We start from the raw sequence: 21,980 nt of genomic DNA, 5'->3' as shown, positions 1-21,980 counted from the left end.
AATAGCCTTGTAGTGTTTCTCACTTTAGAATCATTGTGAAATGTCACCTCAGCTGCAAATTTTTCATAGCAGGAAGCAGAGTGAGATGAACTTGCCTTTTCTTGTTTCTCTTGTAACTGCACATCCCTTAGATGTGTGCCAGATCCCTTTATAGTCGTTTCATTCTAGATTTCATGAAACTTTTGTGACGTTTGGTACCGCAGTGGACCAGTAGCCTAGTTCAAGTGTCCATCAGTAATTTTAAGCACCTAACTTGGAACTGAATCTTATCTGTGTTTTAAACATTTACGAATGTTGGGAGAGCAACAGGCTGCACAGAACGATAGGTTCAGCTCGGAAACTGCCATGCGGTGAGTTTCCAATTGTAGCATGTTGAAACAGGAAGTGTGTAACAGAGGTCTGCACAGGCATGGAGCGTAGCAGAGACAGAGTTATACCAGGCTGCCCTCCTCCTCCTCACCACAGAGAGGGGAGGGGCATCTGCAAATAGATCTCCAGTCTGTACTCAGTCAGGGAACATGTGTGAATTGGAAAATGTGGGAAACAAAGTAAATAATAATAAATTAGAAAAAGAAAACAAGCCGTCATCAAGGTTGTCATGTTTACAAGGCAATCCAGTTGATGATTCCATATCAATTGCCTGAGATCAACTGTTAGCCCTGTAGTCTGTTTATTAAACCAATGTGACCCCATACATGTGCAAGGAAGCAGAGATGTTCATTCACAAATGTTTACTGTGTCTTAATAGCACTTCCTGCAATGCTGCAGTGCAACACTGAAGATCTGCTTTGACCAAGTGTAGACAGCTGATGAGGGCAAAGTGACGATATGAATTTTTTTCAAAATGAAGGACGGCTTAAACATCCGAAACATCTTCACAACTTAGCTCATCTTCATTAAAATAATGATGTAAACTGTCACTGCACATTTTGTAGCTGGACAGGGCCATATGCATAGCAGCGGATATATGATATTGCATTGCCTGTACATTTTTGAAAGGATGGTTTGTCGCGAAGCAGCCAGCTCTTTGGTAGTAGCATTTTGAGTCTGAAATCAATGTGCAAACAAATTAGTCTAGTTGCTTTCATTGAGGTAAATATTTATTACAAGAGCTTTTTTTTAAACAAGGATTTTTCCTGCAAGGAGCAAAGCAATGACAACAATAAATTTTAATCTAGAAAATATCTGGATGGTAACTCTTCATCTAGATGGATCGCTATAGCATTTTGCATGTTTTGGATGAGTTGTCTCATCCAGACCTGATATTCTGAGGCTGCCATGAGATGAACTCTTTGGCCAGCAGCTCAAAACAGAAAAATGTGTCTCAAAATGTTACGGTATTGTGATCCTATCTGTCTTGGATTTTTTTCGCCACTTGAAGGACATTTGAAGTTGGTGTTGAGCCAGTCATCGAGTCATACAGCACTGAAACAGGCCCTTCGGCACACCAAGTCCGTGCTGACCATCAACCACCCCTTTATACTAATCCTACATTAATCCCATTTTCCCTCTCACATCCCCACCTTCCCTCAATTCTCCTACTAGCTGCCTACACTAGGGGCAATTTTTTTACAATGGCCAATTTACCTATCAACCCTGCAAGTTTTTGGCATGTGAGACGAAACTGCAGCACCTGGAGGAAACCCACGCGGTCACAGGGAGAACTTGTAAACTCCACACAGGCAGTACCCAGAACCGAACCCAGGTCGCTGGCGCTGTGGTGCTAACCACTGCGCCACTGTGCAGTGCCCATTTTTCCTAAGTTGTGGCAACCTCCAAAATGAATGGTGACAACAGAAAATTAGAAGAAATAAATTCTGCAAAAGATTTTAAAGTAAAGAAATTAAGGTGAACACTGGAAAAAAAATAGACTAGACTATCATATTACCATGAAATTAAAATAAATTAGAACGGCGAAGAAAGTTAGGGAACAGGCCAATAGACAAAGAGCAAATAAATTATTTACTTTTTTCTCAATTATGAAATATATTTACTGTTTATTTTTGTAAATTCTTGGTTAATATGACAGAAATAAAGCTATGGGATGGGTGGTGATGCTTGGAGAAGGCCGAAGCTGAAGTTTCCATTGATATGAGACAGGTGATCTCCAGAGCTGTACCCAAAATGGTGCCTGTATCCACCTGTCCCATGTTAATGAGATGTCATCCCACTAAGTCCATAAACTCTGCCAGGGACAGCACTGGAGGGCATTGTTGGACATAATCTTGGCATAAACAGCAAAGGAACTTTGGGACACAGGTTTGTAGCAATATAGGAGCATTGGTATCTTTTTGCATAGAGTTGCTTAGTGCATTTGTAAAGGCTTTCAATTTTGCAGGCTATTAAGGGTTAACAAAAAGAAACTGAAACTCAGCTCAGAGAAAGCTGACTTGTTCTTTGTCTAGCCACATTTTGTTTTCTTTCTTCCTTTTCCACCCATGTTTGACATTTGTCTTTCTTCCTTTTGGTTTTTCTGTACCCTGTACAATTTCTCAGCTAATAGGTGACCATGGGCTTTTATAACATGTTCAGACTGAGTGAGGAGGAGTGCACTGTCTTTCTCTAGTTCCACTTCTCCACAGGGCACAACTTATATTTAAATGTTTACCCAGTTACTGATATGGCCAATTATATACTCTATTTTTATTTCAGAATAAAATCCACTAACCAGTTTCTTTAATAAACAACAAAGTTATCAATTTATTATAAAACAAGACATATTCAGTATAGATGCAAAGCATTAACACACAGATTGAAATATAAAAGTTCCCTTCTAACATAGCCAGACACACACACACACACACCAGTTAAAGAAAAAATGGAGGTTTTCTCTGCAGAGATCTTTTTACAAAGAAGACAAAAAAAAACTTTGGCCAAATATTTGTTAATTCTTGAGGAAAAGGAGAAGATATGGAATGATATCGGTTGTCCCTTTTTTCTGGCGTCCCAAATACTCATAGATGGCTGTCGCTGGGATCTTTTTGGAGCCGTTCTCTTCAGGCGATGTCGAAGATTAATCTGGCATGCTTTCCAGGAGAAATGCGGCATCAGGAGTTTCAGCTATCACACTGGATTCGCAGGGTTTCTCAGAGAGGTGGAGAAAAGATGAACTGATGTCTTCTCTGTTAGCAGGCTGACCCCAAACTGACTCAAAACGATATTCAAAATGAAACCAACTCCTGACCACTATAAACCTTGACATGTCACTTCTCTGTAAACAACTCCCCTAGTCACCAAGGCTCTTGTTTATTTAGCTTAAGGCATGCGACATCCAGTAAGGGTTTGTTTTTTAAACAAAGTTCAAGTCCCAAAGTTCTTCCATTGTCCTTTTTTATAAAAAAAACAAAGTCCAGCATCTATGGAATCACTTCAGTCCTCCAAATGAATCGATTTCCACAATTCTAAAATACGAGTCCTCACAAAATATTAAAAAATGGAAGTACTTTCATAACAAACTCCTAAGCCACCACTTTGTAAGATGCAACCTTCTACCCTTGACTGGTTACTCAGTGGTTTGAACATGAGAATTATGTGAAATAAGGAGGCAACACTCAAAGCTCAAATTAAACACCAACACCGTTACTATGTTTGGTAGGAATACCAGTTAGCAGTACATACATCCATTTGTCATAAACACGTTAGAAGAGATTATACATGCGATCACCCGGTGAGCAGTCACCTGCCACTGATCGTACTCTTCAGCAACTAACAAAGTTGTTTGGCTGCAGTGTCAAATCATTTCTTTCAATGATCTTTATATCCTTCTTTCCAAGGTGGCTATGAATGTTTTGCTGACAGCTTCATACTGTCCTAGCAAAATCCACCTTAAGCTACAATATCCAATTATATGTTAAATTCTTTGTTTAAATCATGAGGTTAAATCGCTCTTTGAAACTGTCCATTTTTCTTCAACTATTTTTTCCCAGTAAATCTTGCTCTGGAATTAGCAGCTGTGCATTTTAAAAGAATACAAACCCTGACCGCAATGTCAACTTGTGTCATCTTCCTGCAGCTTTCATACCCCTTCAATTAGCTGAATCTCTGTAGTTGGGTTTGAAAACATCCCCACACCCGGTCCCCCCAGCAGACATTGTGACTCTATGTTCTTTGTGTCCAGTTTCATTTCTTCTCAGACTTATCAAATGTTACAAAGGTTTTTTTTTCTATTCAGAACTTAGAATTCTGTGTTTTAAAAACTGAGAAAAAGATTTTTTGCTCATTGGAAGACACCTGCAAATAGTTGGAATTCCTGCAATGTTTTGGAAGGAAGTTCATAACAAAAGTTGAACTTTATGGGTGCTTTGAAAGGAAGTTGAACTTGTACAAGGACAGGAAAGCCAGCAATTTCAAGGAAACCACAGGAGTTTGGCCTTCCTCCGAGAAGTTTATTTTTGATGGACAAGAAAGACAGTGTCTGGACATGTGACCATGCTCAGGAAGGTTTTTTTCACTTTGGATCCTTTTAAAAAGCCAGTGAGTTGGACAAAGGGCAGGCATTTGAAATATTTGCTTTGACCTGACTGGGGGAAGAGAAGAAGACCCAGAAAAGTGTTGCCTCTCTCTGTCGAGGAATCCTACAGCTCTTGAGAAGAAACCCTGCATCCAGGGTGGTTCCTGCTGCCTCCTGTGTTCAAATAAATCCTGAAATCTGAAGAGTTCTTCTACTGCTAGACTGCTGCTGACCTAAGCAGACCTGTTGCTACACCCCTGATGGAAGACCTATGTGATGCCTGCTGAATTGGCATGAATGCCTACCCATCACACACTGTTCATCAGCCTCGCCTGGAGAGACTGCAAGTGGCATCCAACTATTCGACACCTCACCATACCGAAACATCCTACCAGAATGTGATAAACTCAATTATTTTTTTATTATTCCTTCTATTCCTAAGAAACAGCTGTAAACCAAAAAATCAGTTTTCGTGGTTAACCCTTTTTTAATGTATGTGTGTGTGTGTGTGTGTGTATGAGGGTTAAGGAAATAGGGAGCTTTTCATATATATGGATTTATCTCATTAGTAGTTAAGACTTATTGTTTCTTTTCTAATAAATAGTTAATGTTGTTGTTTCAAGAAACCTGGTTTGGTGCGCTTTATTCTAGGGGAAAAGTAAAGTGTTTCATGTGACTATTCTTCGGTAGGTGGGAAACTTTATTTTATATGCTATGACCTGTGGAGTAGTGGGACTGAATTAACAGTGCATTACTCCCACCTTGATCATAAGACAAAAAATAAAGTTTCAGCAAAACACAGCTTTGAAGTATGGCTGTTGGTTGGTTGCATCCCAATTTTATGACCTTTGGGCCTTTCTGCCAGTTATATCATAGCCATGAAGTGTTTGTTTTCATCACAGTCCAGTGACTTTGTTTATCTATTTTTTTAAAAGCCTACTGCTTTTAGCAGGTTACTTTAGTTTGAAAAGCCTTTTGACCTTTGCAATACATGCTGGAAGATCTGGGAAATTTCTGTACACCTGCCGACAACAAACAGCATTCTATATTTCATTTAAACTATCAATGCTCCTGGGTTGGTTAGCCTCACAAGTCTCAAACACAAGTTTCAATTAAAATAATATTACCGTTTCTTACAGCTTGAAGATGTGCAGGAACAACGAAGGCCACTTTTCAGCTCAATTTTCTTTCTTTCTTGGTGAGGAAAGGACAAGCCTCTGCTCAATACCTAACAGAAAAAAATTCCAAGAACAGGGCCTCACCATGAGGCAAGGAATCAACAGAATGCTCCCCACCTTTACTTTCCCCCTTTTGTCTTGACTCTTAAGGGTCAATATTGAACTAATAAGCTTTGTTGCCGAGAAGATATTTCTGAAATAACATTAATAGAGATAGGACAATTTGAGGAGATTGGGATCTTATTCAACAAGGTCCTCCAGAATTCATTGAGATGCATTTCTTTCTGTTCCCTATTAGCTGTTTGTTGACTTTTGTAATGGTGAGTGATAAGCTAATGATTTCAGTTACATACTGCTGTGTGGAACACTTTGCTGAGCTGCTATCTCCAAAAGGATTGAGTACTGAAGAGTTTTTAGTAGATGCTCCAAGTACCATGCTTAGCTGTCCTGCAGTAAACAATACCAAAATACCAAAAGATTATTCAAGTGGTTTGAACATATGCCTGGCATAAGACTGTTCAGGGTGACCTGACTTGGAGCATCAGATGCTACAGAAGCAGAGTCTGTGTGCATTATATTTGAAAGGAGTTAGTTACTTTAAAACGGGGAATATTAAATGTAGAAAGTGAACAGGAGATTGGGATCATGTTAAGTGACTAGATGAGAAAAAGACTAGAGGAGACTTGATGGGAGAGGTGGTCTGTTCCTATGATGTAGTATTCTATCATTGTATCAAAATTTGAAATTATGCTGAACAAATCTGGACGTTTATTTGGGGGTTGACAAGCATAGCATTAAAAAACCCTACAAATGATATGTATTAACATTAAGAAGGCTCAGCAAGTTCAATACCCTTTTTACTGAGACAGGCATCACACTTAGTGAACCATTCTCAACCCTTGTCAGGCTTCATCATAGAATTGCTCACCGATACCTTGAAATGAACCCTGACATGGCTAACAGATAATATTTCACATTCCCATTGTCACAAAATTGCAATGTACAATTCTGGGTCAAAAGTACTGGATAATGAAAATGGGAAATGAGGAGAGAGCTAATAGTATTAATAAAATTACACCATCATGGCAGTAAGAATGAGGGATTGAAATGAAAGTAATTTCACCTGCTGATTGCAATGAAGAGAATTAAGGAACAGTAGGGCGGCACAGTGGCGCAGTGGTTAGCACTGCAGCCTCACAGCTCCAGGGACCCGGGTTCGATTCTGGGCACTGCCTGTGTGGAATTTGCAAGTTCTCCCTGTGTCTGCGTGGGTTTTCTCCGGGTGCTCTGGTTTCCTCCCACAAGCCAAAAGACTTGCAGGTTGGTAGGTAAATTGGCCATTATAAATTGTCACTAGTATAGGTAGGTGGTAGGGAAATATAGGGACAGATGGGGATGTTTGGTAGGAATATGGGATTAGCATAGGATTAGTATAAATGGGTGGTTGATGGTCGGCACAGACTCGGTGGGCCGAAGGGCCTGTTTCAGTGCTGTATCTCTTTAAAAAAAAAAGTAAAGGATACAAAATGCTGATTAGAATACTGTGCAGACCTTCTGTCTAATATGACTTAATGGAATAATGTATGTATATGCAGATGAGGAAGACCTGTAAGAAGAAAAGATGCAATGGAAGATTTTAATCTGCATTTATATTTATTTATTTCCCAAACACCAAGAAAAAGCAAAGATTTACTGAACGCATTCAAGATATGCTGCTTTCACAAGTTGTCTTCAACCTAACAAAGGAGCAGGCAATACCCAATTAGTCTTGAGTAACAGACCAGAAAAAGTTAATCTGATAATAAGAGGTTATCTTGGGAATATGGACCATAATTCAGTTGAATTTGCTATCTGGCCTGAAGGGGAGAAAAGTGAGGCACAAACCAAGATCTTGGTTCTGAACAAGGCTAATTTGAAGGGATGAGGAGGAGTTTGACTAGAATAAGGTGAGGGAAATTATTAGTTGGGAAATCTAGAGCCCAGCTGTGGACCCAATTCAAAATGGATTGCAAAATAAATTTGTACCCTTAAAAGGCAATTCATGACAGTAGTTATGAGCAGTAATAAAGATGGCATAAGGGTGAATAATAGTGGCAAGAATAAGAGAAGATTACAGAATGTAACAAAAGGAGACCACAAAAATAATAAGAAAGGTAAAAAGGAGCATGCTTTAAAAAAAGGCTTGCAGATGGAATCAATGATAAGTGCAAAAAATAATTATAATTACAGCAAGGAAAAGAGCAGGGCAAAGGAGGTGCATTAAAACAGATCTAGATACGACTGAAAGAAAGACAGAAAGACAGCCTTCTATTTATACAGTGCATTTCACAGCCTCAGAACATCCCAAACACTTCATGATCAGTGAATTACTATTGACTCAGCAGTCACTGTTACATAGGCAAACATGACATCCAGTTTGCAGAACGCAAGATCTTCCAAACAAAGAGATAAATAACAAGTTAATTTGTGCTGGTGGAGAGAGCAATGTTGGCCAAATCACTGAGGAAGTTCCCTCCTCATTTTTTCTAAAAAGAGCTATGGAATCTTTTACATCAATTTGAACAAGTGAATGGGATCCTAATACTACATTGAAGCTCATGCCCTGGAACAGTACGCAAACTTTTGACTTGGAAGCAAGTTTGTCACCACTGAACCAAACAACACTTGGCCAAATAAAGGAAAATGACATGGTGGAAGCTCTAAATGAATATTTTACTTTGGCCTTTAAAGTGGAGAAGAGGTAAGTGGAAGAGTAGTGATTAGTGAAGGGCAGGAACTTGGCATTCAATAAAAAATAAATGATAAATTGATAGAATTGAAGTCAGACAAATTCCAGGCCTAGATGATACCACTCAAGTGTATTAAAAGAAATTGGTCAGGAAGTTGATTATAATCCTTCAACACAGGTTTTGAGAATAGTGTCTGAAGGTAGGAAATATTACACTATTATTCAAAAAAGGAGGTAGGGACAAACCATGTAACTGCAAACCTATATGTTTAAAGTTAGAAGTTGTAAAATTGCTGGAATCCATCATCAGAGACAGAATATGTGAGCACTTGGAAAAATATTATAAGCTGGGCCTGATAAAATTGTATTTACCTTTTTTGAAAACTATAAATCCACCATAGTATGTTGTCAATTCCTATGTCTATAATAATCACAAGGTGATGCCTTCGAAGTTTCAGTCATAGACAGCCTTTACAAAAGCATATGATATTCAGTGAGGAGTAGAAAAACGTGATCCTGAAAGAGGAGGGGATTGAACTGATTTGCAACAAAACGACTTTAACCTTCTTGAAATAAACATTTTTATTCACATATAACAATGACCAGACACACAAGTCTAAGGCGAGGTGATTGCAGGGAATCAGTAGACATATAGGGCCCGATTTCAACGCCGTGCATTCGGGTGAGTTCTGATTGGGCTAAAATTAGGCCCATAATGCCTTTCTGTGTTTTTAAGGTGTAGCATCATTTTAATTTAGATATAAGCATGTAAGAAGGACAGTACAGCTTTAAATATCTGAGATGACCTCAATTTCCACAAGGTTAGTATTCAATTTGTACATTTTCATATTCAATCTTAAGTAGAGGTTTTAAGATTTAAAAAGCTTCTGCTGGTCGGAAATATACAAACAGCAAACTACTCAGTTAACATTGACAGGGGATAGCAGCTGTGCTAGAAACTGACATGGTATGGCATGGCATTGGCCATATTACGCTTTATCACACCGTATAGGATAACAGCAGTTTGGACATGTGATTCCAATGGTTGTTAAATCTTAAAGGAATGCTACTCTCTATAGAGTCATCACCTGAAAGGTCAGTGGATCAGGCTACCCAATAACCATTTCATTTCCTTTAAAGGGATAATGTCAGAATAGAAAAACAATGTCCAAATTGTAGAACCTAGAGATAGCCCTGTTTGAGCTTTTATCTCTTTATAACTTCTATCATTGTCATTAATTGCACGCTGTTGTACCTCTTCCCGGTGAGGCAGTGTCAGCTTGACTCAGTGGAAATGTCATCTCTGAGTCAGAAGTTTGTGGTTTTTCGTCCCGTCACATTATGTAATTGAGGCTGACGCTCCCGTGTGATACTGAGGCAGCACTGTATTGTTAAACAAAGGCCCTGTCTGCCAATTCTGAGCATTCATGTGGACCATAGACATGAGGAGCTGAATTTTGAAATGACTGCGGAGGTGGGACGGGAGGCAGGTAGGCCTGCAGTTTCCTGCCACTGGCTGGCATGCTGGTTTGCCAGCATGTTAGCACCTCCCAGACATTTTTAAACGTGCCAGTTCAGTGGGGAGATGGTTACTCGCCCGCAAGATGCTGGAAGCCAGTTAAGCCCCTTAATGGGCCTATTAAGGCCACTGTGCAGACGCCGACTGAGATTTTCCACTTGAGGCCAAATCCCAGCCAATGAATGGAGGCAGCCTCCAGACGGCAAACAATAGGGGCAGTGCTCCATTAACCCTTTTAGTCCCCTACCCATGGCTGCGAGTGCATGATGGCCACAGCTGCGGCTGCAGGCATTCCTGTGGGGGGGGGGGGGGGGTTCCCGCTCCACCATGACCACTGGCAGCTGTGGCCTCTTTTTATTGTTACGTTTTTATGAAATCCTCTCTCTCTCTCTCTTTCTCTTTCTCTCTCTCTTTCTCTTTCTCTTTCTCTTTCTCTTTCTCTCTCTCTTTCTATCTTTCTCTCTTTCTCTCTTTCTTTCTCTCTCTCTTTCTCTCTCTCTTTCTCTCTCTCTCTCTCCCCCCCACCCCCCACCTACATCGGTAGCTCCCATCACTGATGGTGGGGCTGCTAATTTGTCACTGCTAGAGGGCCTTCTATTGGCTCTGGAGCCCATGCCCCATATTTAATTGGACAGTGAGTGCTCAGCCTGGTTACTAATCGGCCTGCTCTTCAAAAATCACGTCGGTCATCAGGTGCCAGCACGACACAGGGTCAAGACCCAGAAATGCACCCGACATTGGCATCCCAACCCCAGCACAAAAATTCAGCCCTTAAAGTCTCCTAGCATGTTTGAAACAATAACAGGGAGCTCCCATACTGATCTGACCAACATTCCTCCCTTCACCAACACCACTCATAACAGATAACATGTCATTCATCTCAGTGCTGTTTGTGCAATCTTCCTGTGTGCAAAATGGCTCCTGCATAACAGCATGTCATTGAAATTCAAACGGAAATGTAATTCTTCTGCTTGACTTGTTACGGGATGCGTGTGGGTTTGGATAAGTGCTGACCATTGAATTTCCAGTACAGAAAGTAAAACAAACTGGATCTCGTCAGAAAAATAATATACTCATTCCACAAACAGTGGGATAGACCTTGACTTTGTGCGATAATGTAAAACAATAATGACAGTGAGCCAGCATCCCATTTTACATCTCTTACAATTTTTATTTCTATTGATTTCATTGTCAATGTTTTGACAAAGTCACAATCTATCCCAATGTGTAAAAATCTACTACAAGCTAGTTCAAAATCTATGTAATTGATTCCAAGCCCCAATTTGCTGCTGACTTAACTGCGACTTTTGGACATTTACCAGCGGTGCGTACTGTTTCTGTCATTGTGACTTTGCTGCATAATATAATGAGATTAAATGGGGAATTTCCACTGCAGCGTTTCCGTCACATGGCGGGGAGCAAGTATAGGGAAAGTGTGCTTATTCTGTCCATTAAAATCAATGGGTGGAAAATCATAGGTTGGTGGTGTGAAACATCCTGATAGCCACTTCCTACATGCACCAGGAATGCCAAAGTGGAAAATCTTCCCACTTGTTCACAAAAAATATTCGGATCTGCCAGAAATCAAACATTACTGGATTATGATATTTTGTATGGTTTGCAATATAGTGCCATTGTAGTATAATATCACGATATTGCTTGTTAGTAATGCAACAATGTATGGTTGCAATATAATGTTTTATAGTTGTAATATAACAATAGAATATTGTACCATTGTATTCTTGTAATATATTAACATTCTATGACTTTACTACACTACCAACTTGTGGTAATATTGAATGGTGGTAGGATAGCAAAATTGTATATTTGCAATGTAATAATATCGGATGTTTGTAATATAGTCTTGCCGTTTGCCTGTAATAGAATAATATTGTACAATTCTAACAATGTATGGCTGTGATCTGGATTTCCCTCCCTAAACCTCTGTCTCTCCACCACCTCGTCCTAAAATGTTCCTCAATATCTTTGGTCACCACTCCTACTATCTCCTTAACTGGCTCGGTGTCAAATTTTGACTGATTACGCTTCTGTGAATCACCTTGGGAGGTTTTAATATGTTAAAGGTGCTATATAAATGCAAGTTGAGCCAGTTCAGGGTGAGTTCAGTGTGCATAGGACTGACCAGCATATTGGTAATAGCTCCTGCATAGATGTCAGTGCCCATGCCTGAAACAGGTATTAATCCTTTTGTGGATGCAAGTAGGGAGGGGCCAAATGCTTCTTTTAGAGTCATTTTCAAAATTTGTCAACAATTGCCCTCAACCTGGAGCATGGGCTATTCTCAGGTTTTTGACAGCCTAACCAACTTAAAAGATAAGTTGTAACTTTTTCACTTACCTTATTGTGCTGTTACATTAAAGACATTATATAAATGTAAGTTGTTGTTGTGGAGCTGGGAGGCGTATTCCTGCTTCTCGCAGCTGAACAATAAATCCACAGCGGGTCACCATTCGACCACTACCAATTGCCCACCCCCCACCCCCCACCCACCCTCCCTCCCTTTTTAGGTGGCTTATCTTCCTGCTTCACAGGACCAGTGAGCTGCCTCTCGAGGATGCAACTGGCACCTACAGCTAACCTTCTTTGGCCTCCTTATCTAGAGAGACAATGGGTAAGCGCCTGGAGGTGGTCAGTGGTGTGTGGAGCAGCACCTGGAGTGGCTATAAAGGCCAATTCTAGAGTGACAGGCTCTTCCACAGGTGCTGCAGAAAAATTTGTTTGTTGGGGCTGTTACACAGTTGGCTCTCCCCTTGCGCCTGTCTTTTTTCCTGCCAACTGCTAAGTCTCTTCGACTCACCACACTTTAGCCCCGCCTTTATGGCTGTCCGCCAGCTCTGGCGAACGCTGGCAACTGACTCCCACGACTTGTGATCAATGTCACAGGATTTCATGTCGCGTTTGCAGACGTCTTTAAAGCGGAGACATGGACGGCCGGTGGGTCTGCTACCAGTGGCGAGCTCGCTGTACAATGTGTCTTTGGGGATCCTGCCATCTTCCATGCGGCTCACATGGCCAAGCCATCTCAAGCGCCGCTGACTCAGTAGTGTGTATAAGCTGGGGATGTTGGCCGCCTCGAGGACTTCTGTGTTGGAGATACGGTCCTGCCACCTGATACCAAGTATTCTCCGGAGGCAGCGAAGATGGAACGAATTGAGACGTCGCTCTTGGCTGACATATGTTGTCCAGGCCTCGCTGCCATAGAGCAAGGTACTGAGGACACAGGCTTGATACACTCGGACTTTTGTGTTCCGTGTCAGTGCGCCATTTTCCCACACTCTCTTGGCCAGTCTGGACATAGCAGTGGAAGCCTTTCCCATGCACTTGTTGATTTCTGCATCTAGAGACAGGTTACTGGTGATAGTTGAGCCTAGGTAGGCGAACTCTTGAACCACTTCCAGAGCGTGGTCACCAATATTGATGGATGGAGCATTTCTGACGTCCTGCTCCATGATGTTCGTTTTCTTGAGGCTGATGGTTAGGCCAAATTCATTGCAGGCAGCCGCAAACCTGTCGATGAGACTCTGCAGGCACTCTTCAGTGTGAGATGTTAAAGCAGCATCGTCAGCAAAGAGGAGTTCCCTGATGAGGACTTTCCGTACTTTGGACTTCGCTCTTAGACGGGCAAGGTTGAACAACCTGCCCCCTGATCTTGTGTGGAGGAAAATTCCTTCTTCCGAGGACTTGAACGCATGTGAAAGCAGTAGGGAGAAGAAAATCCCAAAAAGTGTGGGTGCGAGAACACAGCCCTGTTTCACGCCACTCAGGATAGGAAAGGGCTCTGATGAGGAGCCACCATGTTGAATTGTACCTTTCATATTGTCATAGAATGAGGTGATGATACTTAGTAGCTTTGGTGGGCATCCAATCTTTTCTAGTAGTCTGAAGAGACCACGTCTGCTGACGAGGTCAAAGGCTCTGGTGAGATCAATGAAAGCAATGTAGAGGGGCATCTGTTGTTCGCGGCATTTCTCCTGTATCTGACGAAGGGAGAACAGCATGTCAACGGTCGATCTCTCTGCACGAAAGCCACACTGTGCCTCAGGGTAGACGCGCTCGGCCAGCTTCTGGAGCCTGTTCAGAGCGACTCAAGCAAAGACTTTCCCCACTATGCTGAGCAGGGAGATTCCACGGTAGTTGTTGCAGTCGCCTCTGTCACCTTTGTTTTTATAGAGGGTGATGATATTGGCATCGCGCATCCTACACCTGTGTAGGGGCCCTAACAACCCCACTGCCTTGTGGGCGTCTCGGGAGAGACCAAGGCTAAGGGATTAACCCGAACAGAAAATCCGGAGCGGAACCCCGTAGGCGGTCATGTGTCACCCTTGGCATGTTTCCGGCAATTCCTGCAGCCATACCGGTGCCAAATGTCATGCTCTGCACTCCTTTGGACCCCACCAGAAAGGCCGAGAGGGGGATTTGACGACTGGGCAACTCTCAACCTCCATAAATTCGCCCAGGCACGCGCCATGGAGAGGTCACTCCATAGTTGCCTCACAGCGACTGAAACAACAGCTGACGAAAAATAAACAAATGAGGCCAGCAAACCAATTTCCTGAAATCCTGCCACCCACCCTCGTGCTCCTGTTTCGGGCGCAATCCGCTTTCTAGGTCAATGTTCCGCTATATTTCTGTTTGCATTGCAGTCTTTATTTTCACTTTAAATGATCACAATTGATATTTGTGTCAATGTTAATGGATGTGATATACATAAACCAGGTGCAGCTCCATAAAAAATTAATCTAAAATTGAGAGATAACCATCAGTAATTTTTTTTTAAAACAGCAGAGATAACTTAGCTGCAGTCAAAACTTTGTAATTCAGTTCCTGCATCATCACAGCTGACAGGTGAAAGGATAAGGATCACATCAGCAAAGGACTGTTACATGAAAAGAAACCATTCTGTCAGGAGGAGATGCCTTTCTTTGTGTGTTCCGAGTCTCGTGCTGGATGTGCTGTTAGTGTCATTGCAGAAGGCTATGATACATACTGTTTAGCAAACAGCAGGAACTTTCTTCTTAGGTACAGTTCTTTACTTGAGTATTAAAATGTGATTAAATGCTTGACGGGGAATTTCTAAATACAATTTAACCTCTTTGTTAGCGCAAGCACAGATCATGTCGTTGAATTACACCGCAAGCTTCTGTAAAGTGTGTTATGGTTGTTCGTCCTGAGAAACCTGCCTGATTTCAATAAGAGAGCCGGGGTATGACATCGACTTGATCTTGACCTCACCTTTCAGCCCATCAGTTGAGAACAGCCAGTTCTTCAAGAGCAATGTTTGGAGAAGATTGTCATTTGGAGTGTGCGTGCAAAATGCTGCTGTTCCCATTAAGAGCAGCTTAGCATTTTAAAAACATGCATTGTGATGAATCAGAGCATTTTTCAGTGATTTCCCCTCCAGAATTTGACAGTAAATTGGATTCACCAGGTTACATAACCGTTTTCTCGTTTTAATAATTAAATATCTGGAAAAAGCAAGCACTCGTTTTTCAGTTAGAACACAGTGCCTAAGTTACCTGAAGTTGTGTTTGTTAAATATTGCAGGATGAATTTCAGCAGGTGAGTTCTAATTGAACAGGAATTCTAATGCAAGTTACTCATTTCAAGACTTTAATTAAACAGGGCAGAATGCACTTTAGGGCAAGTAAAGGGTACAATCATTAAGGCTGTCATAATGTGCACTATGTATCCATGGGTGGATTTTGTTTTAATGGAATGACACTATGATTGCATGTATAACTTAGTGTTGGTTATATATAATTGTTAGGTTATGTCTAGGAAGAGGTCTAATTTCAGCTTCTGTCAGTGAAACAATTTGAGGTATCATGGAAATGAACATAGCATCCTGTGAGATTGACTATTGCAAGCATATATTTATGTGTAACTATGGGGCATTTTACAAACTGGCATTAGTGTTGTTGATCTTCTTGCTAATTAATTTAGATTTGTTTTGTTTATTATTCCAGCGCTGAAGAGTCCAGCTTCATTCCACGAGCAAAGGAAAAGTCTGGAGAGAGCCAAGGTATGAACTCCAAATACATGGATGGCAAACGTAGAATTAATACCACCCACTGTTATTACTAACAGTGATTCAGAAAATTGAATTTAATGTTCTGCTGGTTATCAGCCAGAAAATTTCAATCTTGCAATCTGGACTGTGAATATTCTAACAGGTTTCTGTCAATAGAGCTGTGCAAGTCAATTGTTCCCAATTTACTAATTTGCAATTCCATTTTCAAAACACTTTGGTTTGAAATGATCTTGCAACGCTCTTGTAATTATAGGCTACCTTCAATTGGTCGAGCTACAGTGTCTCAAAAATATTCTATTATTTATGCCAAAATGGATGAGTATGATGGAAATTATTATTTCGAAACATTGTCCAAATTTGCATTTTTAAGCATTGTAACGTTTTCCCCTTGGCAGCTGCAGATCGCTGTAAGGAGCACTGGAATATTTTTCCTTTTTTTAAAAACATGCATTGTAGTGATAGTGACTTTCTCTCCCCTTTCAGGTAATCCACTAGTTTTTCTAGTGTTCTCTTCCAGACATTTGAAAACTAATCTTATGGTATTCAGGTTGGCATTTGTGATTTCAACAACTTGCTGTACCCCCTCCCAGATCAAGGCTGCCTCCATCCCAACCACTTCTCCTCAATTCTAAAATTGTTTCTAGGCAATATAAATGTTGTTCTTTTGCAGCATGAATGGCCTTTGCATAGATATTGTGTTGACTGATTCTTTGGTAGCGCTATGTTCAGATGGGTTAATGTTTGGTCTTGTTGCAAGTACTGGGCTTCCAGGTTGTGACAATATGAAAGGGATTATTATCAGATTTACAACTGGGGTCATCCCAAATCCACCAAGTTTACTTTGGGATTTCTGCCAGCTGAAAAAGACCCACCTGTCTGGAATCACACCACTAACATGGCAGCACAGAACACACCTAAGCAGTTGCCTGCAAGCTGCCAGGAGATCAGAGTCAGCACCAGAAAACAATTTGATCCGAAAGAAAATAATTAATCTGTTGATGATCCTTAACTAGCTCTCACTTTAGATTGATTCATCTTAACTGAAGATGGTAATAGGGCAATACAAACATTAATAGATTTTTTTGCTCAGTTGAATATGAAGAGTATTTGCATTTTGTTCCTTTTTTTACATCCAAATCTAAAAGATATGAGGAAAATGTATGTATGTATGTCTAGTTGTCATCTTTTCAAGCCACATGGTCACTGGCACAAGCAATTAAGTTAAAGGTTGAGGGAGCTAGGCAGCTTTTGGAGGACTCATTTTTGAGTTTGAAATGTAAGAAAATGTTTAGGGTTACAAGAAGAGCTTAGTTTCTTATCATCTGTGTAGTTCTAACAGCATAAGCAGTGCTAAAAATTAAGATATTGAGAAAACTATACTAATTAATTAAAAGAAAAATTATTTAAATCAGCTTCAAGAGAAGTGAGTCAGAGAAGAGGAAAGGGCTGGGTATGGTTTTTGATTGATACATTCACATGTGCCATGTGCTTTAAGATAAACACTTAAGAGGTATAGACTAGGTGGGCTGGATTTTATAAGCTTGCCACCGAGATCAGCAGTGAGCTTCAAATGGGCGGACCGCAAGTCGGCAGCCGCTGCCTATTCAGCTATTCAGCGTGGTGGATCATTTAAATGGCCGGGGCGGACAGCCTCCCCCGATCTGGAGGGGGCGGGTGGTTCGTCCCCAACAATGGCGTCAGGCGCCACTGCGCAGCGGCTGACGCCATTTTTAAAGGGCTCAGAGCCCTACAGTACCATTTAAATTCTTAAAGGAATAGTCATGTCAAAAAAAATACATTGTGATCCTGATCTTCTCCCACCCACACCCCAATAAGCATAGAAGTAATTACCTGCCCTTTCCCTCCTGCCCCCACCCAACACTTACCTTGTGTTGCCGACCTTCCCCACCCTCCCCAAAGTTCATCAGCTTTAAACTTTACCACTTCCCACCACCCCCAAGACCAATGAAATTAATCTGACCCCGCTCCCCCACCCCCGCACTGAAAAACTTATTTGCTCCCCTCTCCCCACCAGTATTCTGCCTCGAAGGCAGAAGGCACCGAAGTGCTGGCCAGTGGCACCAATATCGCCCCGGAACAGACAGCGGGAGTGGGTAAGTACTTAATTTATCAATTTATATTTATTTAAATATTTAGATTTGCCTCCCTTCGCCGAGCCGCGGGGAGGGCCGCCACGAGGCCTCACCACCGCCGGCAATGTCGGGCCGGGCCTTCCCGGCGTCGAGGCCCGTGGCAGGCCTATGCCGGAGGCATTTTCCAGCACTCCAAAATCCCACCGACGTCGGGGGTGGGGCGGGGGGAGATGTAAAATCCAGCCCGGTGCTACTATTAAATTGGCTCTTGCTGTTCTAATCTGGTGTGCTGCAGGGTGAATATTCTCAGTCCTCATTTGTTGCTCATGCTAAAAAGGGTGTAGAGACACTGGAGAAGGTGCAAAAATGATTTAAGAGAAAGATGCCAGAACTAAGAGGCTATAACAATCAGGATAGACTGAACAGGCTGGAGCTCTTTTTTCAATTGGAAAGAGAATCCATTGTTAGTGATCCTGAATTAAGTCACTTCAAATTGATTCAGCTGAAGAGAATAGCTGAAGATTGTAACAGGGTATGAGAAACTTTACTAGATTTTTTGTTTGGTTGAATGTTAAGTGGATTTCCATTTTGTTCCCTTTATTAACATCCAAATATAAAAGATGAGATATGGGGGAAATGGGGTAGCTTGTCTATGAATGATCCTGACACTGAATATCTCTACCATAATATATTAGAGTGGTGCGATAAGACATGCCTCATGTACCGACAGGTATCATGTATTTTGCAATACAATGTGTGTTCGATATTTCAGACCTGTGAAAACTTGTACAAAATGATTTTTTTAAACAAAAACACACACCGATCTACTACAGCTATTTTCCGTGCCATAAAGTTAAATCCATATTTTCAATCTAGCGGTTCCAGCAAATGTTCCTGAATTTAGTCAACATCATGGAGCGCTTTATTTGCCACAGATGAGTAGCACGTATTCTTTCTGAGACAGATTTTCCACTTTTCTTTATTCATTCTTGGGATGTGAGCGTCACTGGCAAGGCCAGCATTTATTGCCCCTGCGAAGGTGGAGGTGAGCCGCCTTCTTGAACCACTGCAGTCCATGTGGTGTGAAGAAGACGTTGTGGTAATGCCACTAAACTAGTAATCCTGAGGCCCAGGCTAATGCCCTGGGGATCTGAGTCAAAATTCCACCACGCCAGCTGGCGGAACTTAAATTCGATTGATTAATAAAAATTCAATTAATTAATACAAATCTGGAATTGAAAGCTAGTCTCAGTAATGGTGCCAGGAAACTATCATCAATTGTCATAAAAACCCATCTGATTCACTAATGTCCTTTAGGAAAGGAAATCTGCTGTCCTTACCTGGTCTGGCCTGCATGTGACACCAGACCTACAGCAATGTGGTTGACTCTTAACCATTCAGTTGTAAAGGGCAATTAGGGATGGGCAACAAATGCTGGCCTTGCCAGCGACGCCCTCATCCCACGAAAGAATAAGAAAAGGTACACCCACAGTGTTGTTAGGGAGGGAGTTCCAAGGTTTTGACCCAGCGACAGTGAAGGAACAGCGATAGAGTTCCAAGCCAGGATGGTGTGTGACTTGGAGGGCAGCTTGCAGTTGCTGGTGTTCCCATGCATCTGCTGCCTTTGTCTTTCCAGATGGTAGAGGTAACAGGTTTGGAAGGTGCTATCGAAGGAGCCTTGGCAGGTTGCTGCAATGCATCTTGTAGCTGGTACTTACTGCTGCCACTGTGTGCCAGTGGTGGAGGGAATGAGTGTTTTGTCTTGGTTGGTGTCAAGCTTCTTGAGTGTTGTTAGAGCAGCACTCATCCAGGCAAGTGGAGAGTATTCAATCACACTCCTGACTTGTGCCTTGTAGATGGTGGACAGGCTTTGGGGAGTCAGGAGGTGAGTTACTTGTCACAGAATTCCCAGCCTCTGACCTGCTCTTGTAGCCACAATATTTATATGGCTAGTCCAGTTAAGTTTCTGTTTAATGGTAACCCCCAGGATGTTCATGTTGGTGGATTCAGCAATGGTACTGCCATTGAATGTCAAGGGGACATGGTTAGATTCTCCCTTATTGGATTCAGCAATGGTACTGCCATTGAATGTCAAGGGGACATGGTGGAGATGGTTAGATTCTCTCTCGGTGGAATATGGTCATTGCCTGGCATTTGCATGGAATGAATGTTACTTGCCACTTATCAGCCCAAGCGTTAATGTTGCTGCATGTGGGCAAGGTCTGCGTCAGTATCTGAGGAGTTTTAAATGGTACTGAACACTGCAATCATCACCAAACATCTGCACTTCTGACTTTATAATGAAGGGAAGGCCATTGATGAAGCAGCTGAAGATGGTTGGGCCTATGACACTACCCTGAGGAACTCCTGCAGTGATGTCCTGCGGCTGAAATGATAGTGCTAGGTATGACTCCAGCCAATGGAGAGTTTTCCTTATGATTCCCATTGACTTCAAAGGCTCCTTGATGCCATACTTGGCCAAATGCTGCCTCGATGTCAAGGACAGTCACTCTCACCTCACCTGTAGAATTCAGCTCTTTTGTCCATGTTCTAACCTAGGTTGTAATGAGGTCTAGAGCTGAGTGGCCCTGGCAGAACCCAAACTGAGCGTCACTGAGCAGGTTTTGCTGAGTAAGTGCCACTTGATAGCACTATTCATGACACCTTCCATCAATTTGCTGAGAGTAGACTGATGGGATGGTAAGTGGCTGGATTGAATTCGTCCTGCTTTTTGTGAACAAGGCATATCTGGGCAATTTTCCACATTGTCAGGTAGATGCCCATGCTGTAGCTGTACTGGAGCGGCTTGGCTAGGGGCGCAGCTGGATCTGGAGCACAAGTCTTCAGTACTACAGCCAGAATGTTGTCAGGGCCCATAGCTTTTGCAGTATCCAGTGCCTTCAGACATTTCTTGATATCACGTGGAGTGAATTGAATTGGCCGACTGACGTATATGATGGTGGGGACCTCAGGAGGAGGACTAGTGCTTATTCTATTTACATTTATAACATTTTCATTGTAGTGCAAACAAATCCTCCTTTTACTGGCAAATGCACAGACAAGGGACCTTTACACCTATGCAGGGTTCCTTTCCTCCGATCGCTCCGGCAGTTTTTGTTTTGGCAGTGGGCACTGATCCTTTGATTGCAGAACAAACCAAAATAGACTTCTCATGTTTTTCGTTTTTCACAAAAATGCAAAATGATTGCTTGTCCATTCCTGTTTTCCCATGATATGATTCAGAGAAGTGTATATTTTTTTTAAGGATAATTTCTGAGTATGCAGTGATGTAAAGCCTGGCTACCCCACCCGAACCCTACTAGACCCGACTACATGTGTCGTGTTCGGGCCGGATCGGGACTTTATTCCGAGTCCAGCATCCGTGCTCAGGTCGGGTCAGGCTGGACGGTGCTGCTTCCAGGAAGTCACGGGATCAGGCTTACCCGTGATTCCCCACAAATCCATCTGCAGGTTTAGCCTGCTACCGGAACGGATGAAGGAGATTCGTGTCGGGTCGGGCGCGAAAAGAAATTAAAGGACCCGGGCCCGGGTCGAGTTTGAGTTGGCTGTGGTCAGGTAGGGCCCGGGTCAGGTTTTAATTCTATACCCAAGCCAGGCTTTACAATGATGGCACCAGTTTCTTACTCTGGTAATTATGGCAGTGTGAGGGTCAGGTCCAAGAGCTGAATGCAGTGACCTAGCCCAGTGTTGCCATCTCCATAGCAACAGTGTAACCGTCATGACAGCAATGCCGGCAGAGGGTTGGGAATTCCTCAGATAGCAATGCTGTCGTCAACCTTACACTTGAAACTATAAGATGGGAAGGGTAGGTGGAGATTGGCACATTATGTTGCCATTGTTTCCCCTAATATTCTTATGTTCAAGGCAAAATTACCATGAGTGTCCTTATGACCCTAAACCTGCATTGTAATTCTCTGTTATTCATGGGTTAGCATGCCA

General features: G+C 42.1%; 1 protein-coding gene across 13 annotated transcripts in view; it reads left to right on the top strand.

Moving 5' to 3' along the window:
* LOC137384241 (myocardin-like) overlaps positions 1–21,980 on the top strand; it is a 755,068-nt gene that overhangs the window by 656,738 nt on the left and 76,350 nt on the right. For 12 of the 13 annotated variants that reach the window (XM_068057971.1, XM_068057968.1, XM_068057973.1 and 9 more), the window contains one exon: positions 15,863–15,918. The exons of the other annotated variant lie outside the window; for it this stretch is intronic. In XM_068057971.1, the coding sequence (XP_067914072.1) occupies positions 15,863–15,918 (56 nt within the window). The remainder of the gene's footprint in view (positions 1–15,862; positions 15,919–21,980) is intronic. 13 annotated transcript variants of the gene reach the window in all.

This window comes from Heterodontus francisci, chromosome 26, assembly GCF_036365525.1.
Source record: "Heterodontus francisci isolate sHetFra1 chromosome 26, sHetFra1.hap1, whole genome shotgun sequence".
Lineage (NCBI taxonomy): Eukaryota > Metazoa > Chordata > Chondrichthyes > Heterodontiformes > Heterodontidae > Heterodontus > Heterodontus francisci.
Note: the sequence above shows the minus strand (reverse complement) of the source record. Positions and strands in the feature narration are given on the sequence as shown.